Source organism: Scyliorhinus canicula, chromosome 5 (assembly GCF_902713615.1).
Source record: "Scyliorhinus canicula chromosome 5, sScyCan1.1, whole genome shotgun sequence".
NCBI classification, from domain to species: domain Eukaryota; kingdom Metazoa; phylum Chordata; class Chondrichthyes; order Carcharhiniformes; family Scyliorhinidae; genus Scyliorhinus; species Scyliorhinus canicula.
The window spans coordinates 39,504,730-39,519,440 of record NC_052150.1 but is presented as its reverse complement, the minus strand read 5'-3'; the positions used below and the strand labels follow the sequence as shown (position 1 = coordinate 39,519,440).

The 14,711-nt window shown below is 48.3% G+C and overlaps 1 protein-coding gene across 2 annotated transcripts in view; it reads right to left on the bottom strand.

The window, feature by feature from the left end:
* LOC119965927 (dyslexia-associated protein KIAA0319-like) overlaps positions 1–14,711 on the bottom strand; it is a 145,574-nt gene that overhangs the window by 23,037 nt on the left and 107,826 nt on the right. For both annotated transcript variants that reach the window (XM_038796949.1, XM_038796950.1), the window contains exons 12-14: positions 13,718–13,850; positions 6,520–6,665; positions 4,135–4,286 (exon numbers count right to left, since the gene is read on the bottom strand). In XM_038796949.1, the coding sequence (XP_038652877.1) occupies positions 4,135–4,286; positions 6,520–6,665; positions 13,718–13,850 (431 nt within the window). The remainder of the gene's footprint in view (positions 1–4,134; positions 4,287–6,519; positions 6,666–13,717; positions 13,851–14,711) is intronic.

Genomic DNA, 14,711 nt, shown 5'->3' with positions numbered 1-14,711 from the left:
CCTTAGCAGTTCAAATGGTATTTGCCCCGCTTGATCCGGAGAGGCGAAACAGAAATGCATCCTCAGACTTCAGGTCACAGACACAACTTACCCAACCAGTTCAAGTGCAAGGGGTACGGAAAAAAAGACCTCAGCAGGCTCATCAATACTTTCCCCATCACAGTAAGGCACCCTCATAAAATGTGACCAAACCGCAGTGGTACTCAGTGATTCACAGCACCATGCCCAGCTTGAGGACAGAAGTGTAACTCGTGCTCAAAAATGAATCACTTCGCAAAGATGCGTAGGTCATTGAAGAAGACGCCATCATGAATTTGACACATGGAGTTACTCCAAAGAGTGAAATGCAGCATGTGCATAGCATCATTCACAGTAAAGCACCAGGTCATTTAAAATATTGCACAGTAGGGCATGTCGGTGTCACCTGTCATGATGTTGCTGCAAAAGCACCTGTATTGAGTAACAAATTCTGCTATCATTATTTTTCAAAATGGTTTCTCATTCCTGCAACAGACACTTTTCAAGCTTACGACAACTTGATTTTTCCAGGTTCAGGAATGATCACAGTTCCAGTGCACTACAAAAATACCAACCTATACAGGTTCCTGTTCTACATAGCCATAGGCCGCAGCCTCATCAGGGGAAACCTTTTGGATAAGCTTGGTTCAAACTTTTACAGGAGGATACATTAATCTGATCAATGACACTGACGATGTACAACGCTATTCTTCCTTATTTACCGGACTTGGGGAGATTATTACCACCATGGTCTTCGAATTAACATATCAATTCCAGCAGTTTAGCTAAATTTGAGACGGTTGCCGTTTGCAATGCATGCTGAGGTATCGCAGGAGCTGAAATGACCTGAAGCAGATGGTATAATTGAGCCAACAACTCATCCTCATGGATATTAAACTTAGTCATTGCACAAGGCAAACATGGTAACCTTAGACAATACACTGACCCGTGGGTGGTTAATAAAGCTATAATTTCAGACAAGTATCCATTTCCTACAATCCGAGAAATATCGGTATTATTTCATGACTCCAATGTCTTCACAATGCTCAACATGCAACAAAGCTATCTTCAGATACCACTGGCAGAGCAAAGTCAATATCTTACAGCTTTTGAACTCATAAAGGTGTGCTTCATTGCCATAAAATGCCCCATGGATGAAGTTCAGCATTCCAGAATATTGTCTCTTCAGTCTAGTCAGATGGTGAGGGGACACTCAGTTTGCTCAATGATATTATTGTCCTAGGAAGGGACAAAGCTGAACACAATCAGCAAACGTAAGTGGTGTTCACTCGATTTGCACCACACAATTTGACGCTCAAAAAGGACAAATACACATTTGCCAGATAGGTTTTCCAGGGTACAGAAGTAACAGAACTTGACTGAAGCCTGCACACAGCATCAAAGCTTGCCAACATGGAAGAGTTAGCATTGTTCCTTGGTACGGCTAGCTTTTAATCGCAAATGACTTCCTACCTACGCAGAGATCCACTCTTTGAAAGCTACTGTGCAAAGATATACGATGGAAATGGACAATCTCACAGCAAACTGCATTTAACATGTTAATGGTAAAGGTGGTATCTCATGCATTGCAACCCACATGTAGAAATCTATGTCACAACAGACGAGTCAGGAAATGCAACAGGAGCTGTACTTTCACAGTACATTAAAGGAAGCAAACAACCAATCATTTACACGTCAAGCCCATTTCTGGAAACTAAATCTAAATACTCTGATGGGGAACAGGAAGCACTAGCCTATATCTACACCCGTGAACATTGGCACATATATCTCCAGAGTAGAGTTCATTCTCCATACCAAACACCATGCACGGATTACATTGTTATGGACTCTACGCATCTACAGATAGTCAGATTATCTTATCTTCAGCAGTACAACCTTGAAGGCGAGTATCTTGAGGGTTCAGGCAACAAAGTAGCTGGGATGCTTAGCCATACTAATATCTCAGACAGCGGTAGCAATAGCAAAGTGACTTGTGACATTGAAGACTGTGTAATCACGGATTCCACACACAAACGTAAATTTTGTTATGCAAGAGGATTTAAAAGCAGAATCAACAACAGACAGGATACTGCAGAAAGTAAAGCAGTGCCCAAAAACCACATGGCCTTGCAAAATAGAGGAAAAACTGGTCCCACACTGCGCATCACACAATGAGCTTGTAATGCTGACAATGCATTGTATGCAGAACTAAAACAGTTCTCTGGAAAGTGCGACGGAAACCTATATTGTATTTTGCCCATGAAGGACATCCGGGTGTTGAGATGAAACAATGATCCTGTGAAAAAGTCTGATGGCCAGTAATAGATCGCTGTATAGAAGAGTTCATTAGAAACTGTGTAGCTTGTACACTCAATGACAAATATGTTGAACTGTGTCTTACACCTCTACAACTAACTCAGTGGTCAACAAACCCATGGCTGGAGGCAGCACGGTTTCAGTGGTTAGCACTGCTGCCTCTCAGCGCTGAGGACGTGGGTTCAACCCCAGCCCCGGGTCACTGTCCGTGTGGACTTTGCACATTCTCCCCGTGTCTGTGTGAATCTCACCCTCACAACCCAAAAAAATGTGCCGGGTAAGTGAATTGGCCATATCTTTTTATTAAAACATGCCAAATTGCCCCTTAATTGGAAAAAGAAAGAATTGGGTACTCTAGATTTATTTTAAAAATTAAAACAAAAACATGGAAAGAACTCCAAGTAGATATTTTTGGAGAGGTGCATCCAGCCTCTAGGAATCAATGTTTTGTTTGTTGTTCATGATCTACTTAGCAAATGGCTGGAAATCCCTACAATATATTTTCGACAAGTTGTTTACAGAATGGAGTTTTCCACAGACTATCAAACAATGGAGCGCAGTTTGTTTCCAGTCAGTTCATAGAGTTTCTAGCAAGCCCTGGGATTCACCACCATCTGGTATCGCAATACAGCACAAATTGAATGGTGGTTTCGAACAATTCAACGGAACGATCAAGAACCTTTTGAGAGCTGGCACGTCTGATGGGAAAACTTTTGAACAGTTTGTTCCTATCCGATTTTCTCGATCCATCACAAACTCTCTACCCAGAAAGACACCGGATGATCTTGATACATTGTAAATTTTGCCTGCCTCTGACCACTCTTAAGCCATCACCGCCATCCAGCGAGAATGTCAGAGCCAAAGTAGAGGGAATGGAAAAGAAACAAGCTAAAACAAAAGCATACTTCAACAAGTGAACCTGTGCAAGGACACCACGGTTTGATGTTGGATATTGGGTTTGCATCAAATAGACAAACCACAACCACAAACTTGAATCAGCTCGATCGGGATCAAAGCAGACCAAGCAGTTGCTCGGTATCAATCCTTATCTATTGAAATTATGACAGTATGAGTGCGAGATGCTTGATGGTGAGCAGACCAGGATATATCAAGGACAGTGATTATAAGGATGCATTTCCTTCTCTAATGAGCAACTGTGATATTGATCACCCGCCTCTTCGAGCTGATCAGGTAGAACCACAGCCTCAAATTCGTAGATCTCAGCGCTGTCATCAGCAACTTTCGTATCCTATGGGCGCAATTGAATAGCCTCGTCACGCCCACCTCGGTATATGCGGCAAGGTTGTTAAATCTCATGGAGGCCTCTCAGGAGATTTGCAAAGCTTAGAATGCCTCGCGAGATCTAATTATATCTCACGAGAGGTCACGATCTGGGTCTCTCCCAGCGAGGGTGAGATCTAGATTTACATATTTAAGTGAGCAGTTAGGCTCACTTTCAATATGTTGGTGCCTGATGCTTCTGAGGCCTGGGAACAAATGCCGGCGCCTGGGAGACTTCACCATGGTGCCATTTAACACTGAACCACACAAATGGGGGGGCGGGGGTCTCCCAGGCCATCGGAGGCCCCCAGGTGGTCAGGCTCTGGGCAGGGTGTTACCCTCGCAGTCCCGCCACCGGGTACTTTGGCACTGCCAATATTTTTAATAACTTAACATTATTTTCTTCAGTTCAAAATTTTAACTACAGAGAGCAGTCCAAGGGTAAAAGAAAAAGTTGAAGACTGGGTGAAGGTACACAGCTGTTCACAGTGACTGAAGAAGTGAAAATGTGGTACTCACACCTGCAGCAGGACTCTGTCCATCTTTCGTCCAAAGGTAAGATACAATGCCTTGGTCGTCAGTCGAGTTGGAGCCATCAAGGGTGATGGCGTTATTGGGCAATGTCAGAAAATGGTTACCTCCGGCACTGGCCACGGGACGATTATTGGTTTCTTAAAAACATATTCAAAAATCATCAGTCTTCACCATCATTAGGAGATCATTTAAGTGAACAGTTACGAATTTAAGAATTGCTTGATTCATAAATTAAGCTTTTGAGAACAAAACTGGTATAAAAAGACTTCTAAACACTGTGGGTGAAGGCACTCAATCGAGGTGATCCGAGAGTCTGATACCACAGGCATCCGAAACTCATTCCCCGGCACTCCGTGCTTACTATACCACCAGAGAATCAACCTCAGGGAATTAAATAATAGCCAAGTAAAATGGCATTGAGTCTTCCGTTGATCATCAAGAAGTTAGTTATGTGGATGTGGGGCATGGCAGCAGAGAAATAGGGTGAGAGTTATTACCAAACAGTGACAGACAGCAGCAGGGATGAGAGTCTCATTTAGAAACACAGATTTGCAGAATGCATCCTTGTGCAACACATACATGGAAAGCTATGATTTCAAATACCCTTACATACTGTGTATAATGTCCAATATGTGGCAGTTCATTTAACCTTATAAAGCACAAAATATGGAATACTTAGGAGCTGATAAGAGAATGAAGTTCAAGCTGCTTTTAACAATTATGTGAATGCATTCTTTAAATGACTTAAGTGTGGTGAATGTAGAGCACTAGTAATTAACCAGTGTATTAGTATCATGTTCTGTCATTGTGTTCCAGCTATGTTATGTTGTTGACCTTGTGGGCTCCACCTATGGGCCATTGTGTAGCTTCACCCAAAGGGGAATATGTTGGGGCATGTACGGGCTCCGCCCATGGCTCCTCCCCATGAATGGAAGTATAAAGAGCAGTTGACCTGCAGGCGGTCCACAGTATTGTACTAGTCGCAGGCAAGCACTGTTCTAAGCTGATTAAAACCTCAGTTTGCTTCTACTCAAGTCTTTGAGTGAATTGATGGTCACATCATTAAGTTAAATGTTATTTCCATTTAACATGACTCATCCCAATGGGTGGTTTTATCAGTTTAGATTCTCTCCTGTTGTTCTTTACAGTGAGTTAAGCGAGCACGCTTGCTACAACAGTACACGGCTTCGGTGAGACCACTGCTAGAATAGTGTGTGTAGATTTGGCATCCTTAAGATTGGGGGAGGGACATGTATTGGGGCAGCTCTGGGAAGGTACACAAGGTTGATTCTCGAGATTTGGGTAGCACAAGTGGATAGCACTGTGGCCTCACAGCGCGAGGGTCCCACTTTCTATGCCCCACTGGGTCACTGTCTGTGCAGAGTCTGCACGTTCTCCCTGTGTGTGCGTGGGTTTCCTCCGGGGCCTCTGGTTTCCTCCCACTGTCCTAAGACGTGCAGGTTAGGTGGATTGGCCATTCTAAATTGCTCTTAGTGTTCCAAAAGGTTAGGAGGGGTTATTGATTTACGGGGATAGGGTGGAAGTGAGGGCTTAATATGGGTCGATGCAGACTCGATGGGCCGAATGGCCTCCTTCTGCACTGTATGTTCTATGTTCTATGAAAGGGTTGTGTTAGGAGGAAAGGGTGAGCAAATCGGGCCTGTACTCACTCATTGGAGTTCAGAAGAATGAGAGGTGAACAGATTCTGAGGCAGCTTGGCAGAGTGGACGCTGAGAGTTTGTTTCCCTTTGTGGGGGAATCTAAAACTAGGGAATATGATTTCAGAATAAAGGGGTCGGCCATTTCAGACCTAGATGAGAATGAATTCCTTCCCTCAGAGGGCCAGAAATCTTTGGAATTCTCTACCCGAGAGAGCAGTGGATTTTGACTCATTAAATATATTCAAGGCTGAGATGGGCAAATTCTTGAACTATAGGGAAGTCAAGGGTTATTGGGGAACAGGCAGCAAAGTGGATTGAGTTCCAAGTTCACGTCAGCCATGATCTTATTAAATGGCGGAGCAGGCTCCAGGGAGCTGAATATCATTCTGCTGCTTCTATTAATTACGTTCTTAGGACACATCACAGCAGCAACATTGATGAGCACCAGGACGTCATAATGGCAATCCTGTTCAGAAATCACCTGCAGCTCATTGCAAGATAACTCTGGCCTGGATATTCCTCAGCTGCTGATATACTGGTGTTATTTTCTCCTGTGTGTGAAACATTTACCTGGCAGCTACCTTAAAAACACCCACAGCAGAAGAGGAATGAGAGTTAAACAAAAAGATCCACACTTGGTGAGAACACTGGAATAGTGCAATGGATACGCGGTTTGTTACAGCTGGAATGTTGATACATTTTACTGACCTTCTTTGATGGTAACTGCTACGGTCTTCGAGTTGCTTAGACCCTGCTGGTCAGTGACAGTCAGCCTGAATTGATACGTCCCAACCTGAAGCCCCATCACTGTGGCCACTGCCTTATCATTATCCTCAACTTTCACATCAGGTCCACTGAAAGCAAGAATTTACATTTATATAGTACCTGTCACAACCACAGGACATGCCAAAGCAGTTTGCAGCCAAAGGTGCAGTTATCTGTAGTATTGAAGGAAAGGTGGCAACCGATTTGAGCACAGCAAGCTCACACAAACAGCAATGTGATACCGATCAGATCATTTGTTTTCCAGTAGTGTGAGGGATAAATGGTGACAAGGAAACCAGAGGGAACTCCCTGTCTCTTTGCAGAGCAGTTGGTCAGGACTGTTTACATCCACCAGAGACGGGGTAAGCAGGGCTTTGGTTTAATATCACATCTCAAAGATGGCACCTCCAACAGTGCAGCAATAGGCACTCAGTGCTTCACTTGGGGTGTGCTCAAATCTCGGAAGTGGGAATTCAAAAATTGGAATTTTCCGACTAGGATTCTACCATTGAGCTGTAGCTGTGACAGTAACCAAACAGACAGACTCCAAGGAAATCTGCTTAGCTCTGCTAAACTGTGCAATTGTTGTGATGGGCCGTGTGTGTATGCTACGATTGCAATTTTAATACACAGTCATTAGTATTGAAAATTTGACTATTGATTTAAAATGCAGTTAAAATTATATTAAGTTCTGAAAATAATGTGGAGCCTTGGAGGTATACCCACACCAGAATTGTAACAGGGTTGAGGTACTTCAGTGTTGTGTAGAGGCGAGAGAAACTGGAATTGGTCTTATTAGCAGAAAAGGGTAAAGGGACAACCACAGGACATTCCGCAGCAAAAGGTGTTCGAAATTATAAAGGGTGAAATAATTCAGGAGGAATAAGGAGGTTTGGTAATCGAAAAACAAAAGGTTTAAGTTCATTGGCAAGGAACCCGGGCAAGAGGATTTTTTTTTCAAAATCCAGCAAGTGATCCGGAATGCACAGTCTGAAAAGGCGATGAATACAGATTCAATAGAAACTTTTCAAAATAAAATTAGAGCATAATTGTAAGGGGAAAATTTGTAGTGCCACAACAAAAGAGCAGGGCAATGCGGCTTATTGGAGAGCTGCTTCAAAGAGGCAGTGCAGGTCCAAAGGCCTGAATGGGAACGCGTGGCTTCAGTGCTGCAAGACACTATCTCTGAGTGCTTCACGTTTAAGAGAGTTCCAATTGGCAGCTTGTGGTAGTCACCACTGTTGTATTATATTGTATATATTGGTAAATACGGTAAGGCCCCTGTACTGCAGGTACGGGGGTAGATCCTTGTCTGCTGGCTCCGCCCAGTAGGCGGAGTATAAATGTGTGTGCTCTCCGAACAGCAGCTATTTCGCCAGCTGCTGTAGGAGGCCACACATCTTTGTGTAATAAAGCTTCGATTATTCTCTACTCTCGTCTCGTCGTAATTGATAGTGCATCAATTTATTACACAGAAATTTTTCAGAGGTGGACCTCCGCATCAAGCCGGATCGCCTGCAGCTGCATCCTCAAGCAGATAACGCCAGAAAGAACTTCGGCCATTGGCTAGCTTGCTTTGAAACGTACATCGGGTCTGCACCAGACCCAATCTCAGAAGCACAGAAGCTCCAGATTCTGTACACATGGCTGAGCTCCAACGTCTTCCCCCTCGTCCGGGACATGCCTACCTACGCGGAGGCCATGCGCTACTGAAGGAGAATTACGCTCAGCAGACCAACAGGATCTACGCCAGGCACCTCCTGTCCACGCGGCACCAACTTCCCGGTGAGTCTGTGGAAGATTTCTGGCGTCTGTGATTGCCAGGCTGTTTCGGCCGCTGAACATTCAAACTTGCCAATGAGAGACGCGTTAGTTACGGGCATCGGGTCTGACAACATCTGCCAGCGCCTCTTAGAAGGGGCCACGCTTGACCTCGCGGCGACCAAGAAACTAGCGTTCTCGCTCACGGTCGCCTCACTCAACGCGCAGGCTTATGCCCCCGACCGCACGGCCCACCCCCCTGTGCATCGTGGACCCCGCCAGCGGCCACCCCACCGTGGACCCCATCAGCGGCCGCCCCCAGCCAACCTCACGCCTGCGCCGCGCGGCAGCCAACCAACCCCGGGGGACCCAAGTGCTACTTCTGCGGACAGACAAAACACCACCGGCAAGGCTACCCGGCGCGGAGCGTGCTCTGCAAGGCCAGTGACAAGAAGGGTCATTTCGCTGCAGTGTGCCAGGCCCGCTCAATCCTATTGTCCCTGCACCCCCCACATGCGGCCCATGGGCGCTGCCATCTTGCTCCACCCACGACACGTGCGGCCCGTGGGTGCCGCCATTTTGCTTGCCTCAGAACCAATGGGCGCCGCCATCTTGCCTGCCCCAGGCCACGTGCGGCCTGTGGGCGCCGCCATCTTGCCTGCCCCAGGCCACGTGCGACCTGTGGGCGCCGCCATCTTGCATGTCCCAGGACCCCTGCCCATCGGGCACCTCATTGGGCCGCTCATCGCCTGCAACTGCCAACGACCAGCTGCGTCTCGCCTCAGTCACAATCGCCCAGTCTCGTCCGCACAATCTCGCGACCGCGTCAACAAAGGTGAAGGTCGACGGGCACGAGATATCTCGCCTTCTGGATTCCGGGATAAGGGGCTGCTCCCTCTAGGTACACCCTGCTAACCAAAGAATCTCCCTGGCCTCCGGATCCCACTCCGTGGGGGATCCGGGGGTACTGCATCCCCACCCTCACCATCCAGGGCGTAGAGTTCAGCGGCTTCCGCCTCTACGTCCTCCCCAACCTCTGCGCTGCCTTGCTACTCGCCCTGGACTTCCAGTGCAACCTCCAGAGCCTAACCCTGAAATTTGGCGGGCCCCTACCACCCCTTACTGTTTGCAGCCTCACGACTCTTAAAGTCGACCCGCCTTCCCTGTTTGCAAACCTCACCCCAGATTGCAAACCCGTCGCCACCAGGAGCAGACGGTACTGTGCCCAAGACAGAACGTTCATCAGGTCTGAGGTCCAGCGGCTGCTGCGGGAAGGGGTCATTGAGGCCAGCAACAGCCCCTGGAGAGCCCAAGTGGTAGTGGTGAAAACGGGGGGAGAAACACAGGATAGTCGTTGACTACAGTCAGACCATCAATCAGTACACGCAGCTCAACACGTACCCCCTCCCATGCATATCTGATATGGTCAATCAGATTGCACAGTACCGGGTCTTCTCAACAGTGGACCTGAAATCTGCCTACCACCAGCTCCCCATCCGTAAGGCGGACCGCCCATACACTGCGTTTGAAGCAGACGGTCGCCTTTACCATTTCCTGAGGGTTCCCTTCGGCGTCACCAACGGGATCTCGGTCTTCCAACGGGAGATGGACCGAATGGTTGACTGCTACGGACTGCGGGCCACTTTCCCGTACCTGTACAATGTCACCATCTGCGGCCACGACCAGCAGGAACACGACATTAACCTTTCCAAATTTTCCACACCACCACACTCCTCAACCTAACTTATAACAAGGAGAAGTGTGTGTTCAGCACGAACCGCTTAGCCATCCTCGACTATGTGGCTCAGAACAGAGTTCTAAGGCCCGACCCTGACCGCATGCGCCCCCTCATGGAACTCCCTCTCCCCCACTGCCCCAAGGCCGCCAAACGATGCCTAGGGTTCTTTTCATATTAAGCCCAGCGAGTCCCAAACTATGCGGACAAGGCCCGCCCACTCATTCAATCCAACGCTTTCCCACTGACGGCCGAGGCTCACCAGGCCTTCAACCGTATCAAGGCTGACATCGCCAAGGCCGCGATGTACGCAGTCGACGAGACGCTCCCCTTCCAAGTCGAGAGTGATGCATCAGACGTCGCTCTGGCCGCCACCTTCAACCAGGCAGACAGGCCCGTGGCATTCTTTTACCGCACCCTCCACGCCTCCGAAATTCAGCACTCCTCCGTCGAGGAGGCCCAAGCCATCGTAGAAGCTGTGCGGCATTGGAGGCATTACCTGGCCGGCAGGAGATTCACTCTCCTCACTGACCAACGGTCGGTTGCCTTCATATTTAATAACACACAGCGGGGCAAGACCAAAAATGCTAAAATCTTGAGGTGGGGAATTGAGCTCTCCACCTACAATTGTGAGATTCTGTATCGCCCCGGTAAGCTCAACGAGCCCCCTGATGCCCTATCCCGAGGTACATGTGCCAGCGCACAAATGGACCGACTCCAGACCCTGCATGATGATCTCTGTCTCCCAGGAGTCACCAGCTTTTACCATTTCATTAAGGCCCGCAATCTGCCCTACTCCATCGAGGAAGTCAGGGCTATCACCAGATACTGCCAGTTCTGCACGGAGTGTAAACCGCACTTCTACCGGCCAGACCGTGCGCGCCTGGTGAAGGCCTCCCGTCCCTTTAAACGCCTCAGCGTGGACTTCAAAGGGCCCCTCCCCTCCACCAACCGCAACACATACTTTCTTAATATGGTCGACGAGTTTTCACGATTTCCATTCACCGTCCCATGCCCCGACATGACATCTGCCACCATCATCAAAGCCCTTAACACCATCTTCGCTCTGTTCGGGTTCCCCACCTACGTCTACAGCGACCGGGGATCCTCATTTATCAATGAAGAGCTGCGCCAGTACCTGCTGAACAGGGGCATTGCCTCGAGCAGGACAACCAGCTACAACCCCAGGGGAAACGGGCAGGTGGAGCGGGAGAATGGGTTGGTCTGGAAAGACGTCCAGCTGGCCCTACGGTCCCGAAATCTCCCGGCCTCCTGCTGGCAGGAGTTCCGCCCCAACGCACTTCACTCCATTCGGTCGCTCCTGTGCACCGCGACTAACGAAACCCCCCATGAACGTCTCTTGGCCTTCCCCAGGATGTCCACCTCCGAGGTGTCGCTCCCGACATGGCTGGCAACTCCAGGACTCGATCTCCTCCGCAAGCACATGCGGCTCCACAAGGCGGACCCGTTGGTTAAGAGGGTACAGCTACTCCAAGCAAACCTGCAGTATGCCTACGTAGCGTACCCCGACGGCTGCCAAGACACAGTCTCCCTTAGGGACCTGGCACCAGCTGTGTCCCCACACCCCCCCCCCCCCCCCCCTCCAAGCACCACCATCCCTCTCCCCCCCCCCAGTGCACCCCACCGCAGCCCCCACTCCAGGACAATCCGTCCTCCCCACGCTCCCACCCGGGGATGAAAAAGATTTCAACACGCTCCCGGAGTCACTGAAGGCCAAGCCGACGCCTGAGTCGCCACCAGCACTGCGGCGCTCTCAACGACAGATCAAGGCACCCAATCGTCTAAATTTGTAACCTTTTCTGTAATTTTAAAACCAACCTGTATGTATATAGTTTTCTACCACCTCCGCTGGACTAATTTTTAACAGGGAGTGAATGTGTTAGTCACCACTGTTATTACGGTAAGGCCCCTTTACTCCAGGTACGGGGATAGATCCCTGCCTGCTGGCTCCGCCCAGTAGGTGGGGTATAAATGTGTGTGCTCCCCGTACAGCAGCCATTTCGTCAGCTGCTGTAGGAGGCCATACATCTCTGTGTAACAAAGCCTTGATTACATCCTACTCTTGTCTCATCGTAATTGATAGTGCATCACAGCTATTCCAAGATATGGGGCTCCCGTGTACTAGGCCTCAACTGTAACAGAGTGAGGAAAGGCTACAACTGAAGAGGGTGGAGGAAGCAGAGAAAGTTTTTTTTTTTTTAAATTTAGATTAGCCAATTATTTTTTCCAATTAAGGGGCAATTTAGCGTGGCCAATCCACCTACTCTGCACATCTTTTGGGTTGTGGGGGCGAAACCCACGCAGACACGGGGAGAATGTGCAAACTCCACACGGACAGTGCCCCAGAGCCGGGATCGAACCTGGGACCTCAGCGCCGTGAGGCGGTTGTGCTAACCACTAGGCCACCGTGCTGCCCCGGAAGCAGAGAAAGTTAATGATTTCTGTGGTAGTGCGGCCTCTTTAAGGCTACATGGTTCACGTGACCAGCTCAGGACTAATCACACTGGGAGCATGCGAACTCCAGCCAATAGAGAGAAAATGTGGGGCCCTGGGAGCAGGGGCTTGAGCAGTGTGGACCCCGGGGCAGGAGAGCTAAGGCCCGACTGTCATTACTCTGTGCCTTTGTCTGATGTTGATAAACCCCCTTTTGTTGTTATTGGAAGTTCCCAGTGAGCCATCACAATTTCATAAGTAAATTTGATGAGAATTTGAGGGTAATAAACTTGTGGGGCTAGACTGAGGAAATGGGACTGATGGCTTTGCTCTACAGAAGCTGGTGTGGACTGAAGGGGCTGAGTGGCCTTCTCCTGTGCCATAGAGGCTCTGTGGGCTGGATTCTCCGGTCGTCGAATCACAGTTCCCGACCAAATCAGGGGCGGCGCCGCTTTAGTGATGCTCCGCCCCCTCCAAAGCAGCGTACCGGGGAGATTACACTGTGCGAAGTATCGACGGTCTCAGGACATTGCCTGAGGCCCGCCCACCGATACTCCGCCCCCGACCAGCCGAGATCCCGACGATGTCGGTCACGTGTCGTCTCATCTGTCGGGAACCCGGCGTGGCGGCTGCAGACTCAGTCTAACAGTCGGGGGAGGGCGGCCTGGGGCACGCAAGCCGGCCAAAGGGGAGCACAGCCTGGCCGTTGTAGGCTGCCACCATGTGCATGCGTGGCCACGGACCCGGCTATTCTCCGGGCTGTATTGGCAGCTAGAGCCGGGTGCTCTACGCTGCCGGCCTGCTAGCCCCCATCCAAACGGAGGATAGGTGGCTGTTTTACGCCATTTATTCTGTTGTAAAACGCCACCATTCCCACGCCGGCGTAGGGACATAGTCTCAAAATCGGAGAATCCAGCCCTGTATCTTTAGTTAAATAAAAATGTTTTAAAAACAATAAATAAACAAGGAAGTAATGTGAGGAACTCGAGCAGTATTTATGTTTCCAGATCTCTGCAGTTTCAGTATCAATTCAAGCATTTGGTAGTTCCCAAACCAATGTGTCTCAATCTGTCGATTGGCCTAATTTTCAGTTTGTATATGGATCTGGATTCTAAAAATGATGGTTTTTGTCACAACTATGAAAGCCAGGATAGAAACACCATCGCACGAAACAGCACAGACACCAGTTACCTGATCTTCTCCCAGCGATATGACACAATACCCTGGTCATCAGTACTCCCTTCTCCATCCAAAGTAGTGCTTTCTACTGGGCTGATTAATTCTTTGTCAGGACCCACGATTGCTACTGGGGGGCTGTTTTTCTCTGGAGAAAAAAAGAGTAGCAATGCAATCAATTCCAAAGGACCCATTATTGTACTTACTGTACAAAATAGGGGAAAAGGTCTTACAAAGAGCGAAAACTATCCCGCACACAGCATGCACAGTTATCTGAAAGTGGGTAGAATTCACCCGTGCGATTAAAAACATTGTTCATGAATTGAATATGCTTTCTGCTCAATGGGTTTTAACATTACAGTGTGAAGTAATACAGTGGATTGTAGTTTTTTTTTTCAAAGTATGTTTATTACGGTTTTACATTTTGACAATGCAACAAAACCAGAATGATACAGCACAGCAGGCCAAAAAAAGAGCTCAGGAAACATGAATACAGAGTGGGACAGGAAAACAGCAGTATAACCAGCTCGATACAATCATTAGACATAACTTGATGCTTCTATAAGCCCTACCAGAGAACAAGGAAGCAACAGGATAAGGCCATGAAAACATGGTGTAATGGTGCACACCTTCCCACGTAGCAATCGCTTGCAATTGCCACAAGAGTTCAGCATAGATTTTTCACATTATGTTCAGGCTCTCACCAATATTTATCTCCCTCAACGCCAGCAGTGCCAGAGACACCAATGACATACTGATAGAGTATTGATTTATTGATTCATTGATTTATTCATAGCTTAGCTGCTAATTGAATGCATAGCTAAAGATTGAAATTATTTAAAATGCCTCGTCTGTTAAAATACAGTCATTGTTTCAGATAATGGACGGCATGGTGGTTAGCACTGTTGCTTCACAGAGCCAGGGTCCCAAGTTCAATTCCCAGCTTTGGTCACTATCTGTGGAGAGCCTGCATGTTCTCCCTGTGTCTGTGTGGGTTTCCTCCGGGTGC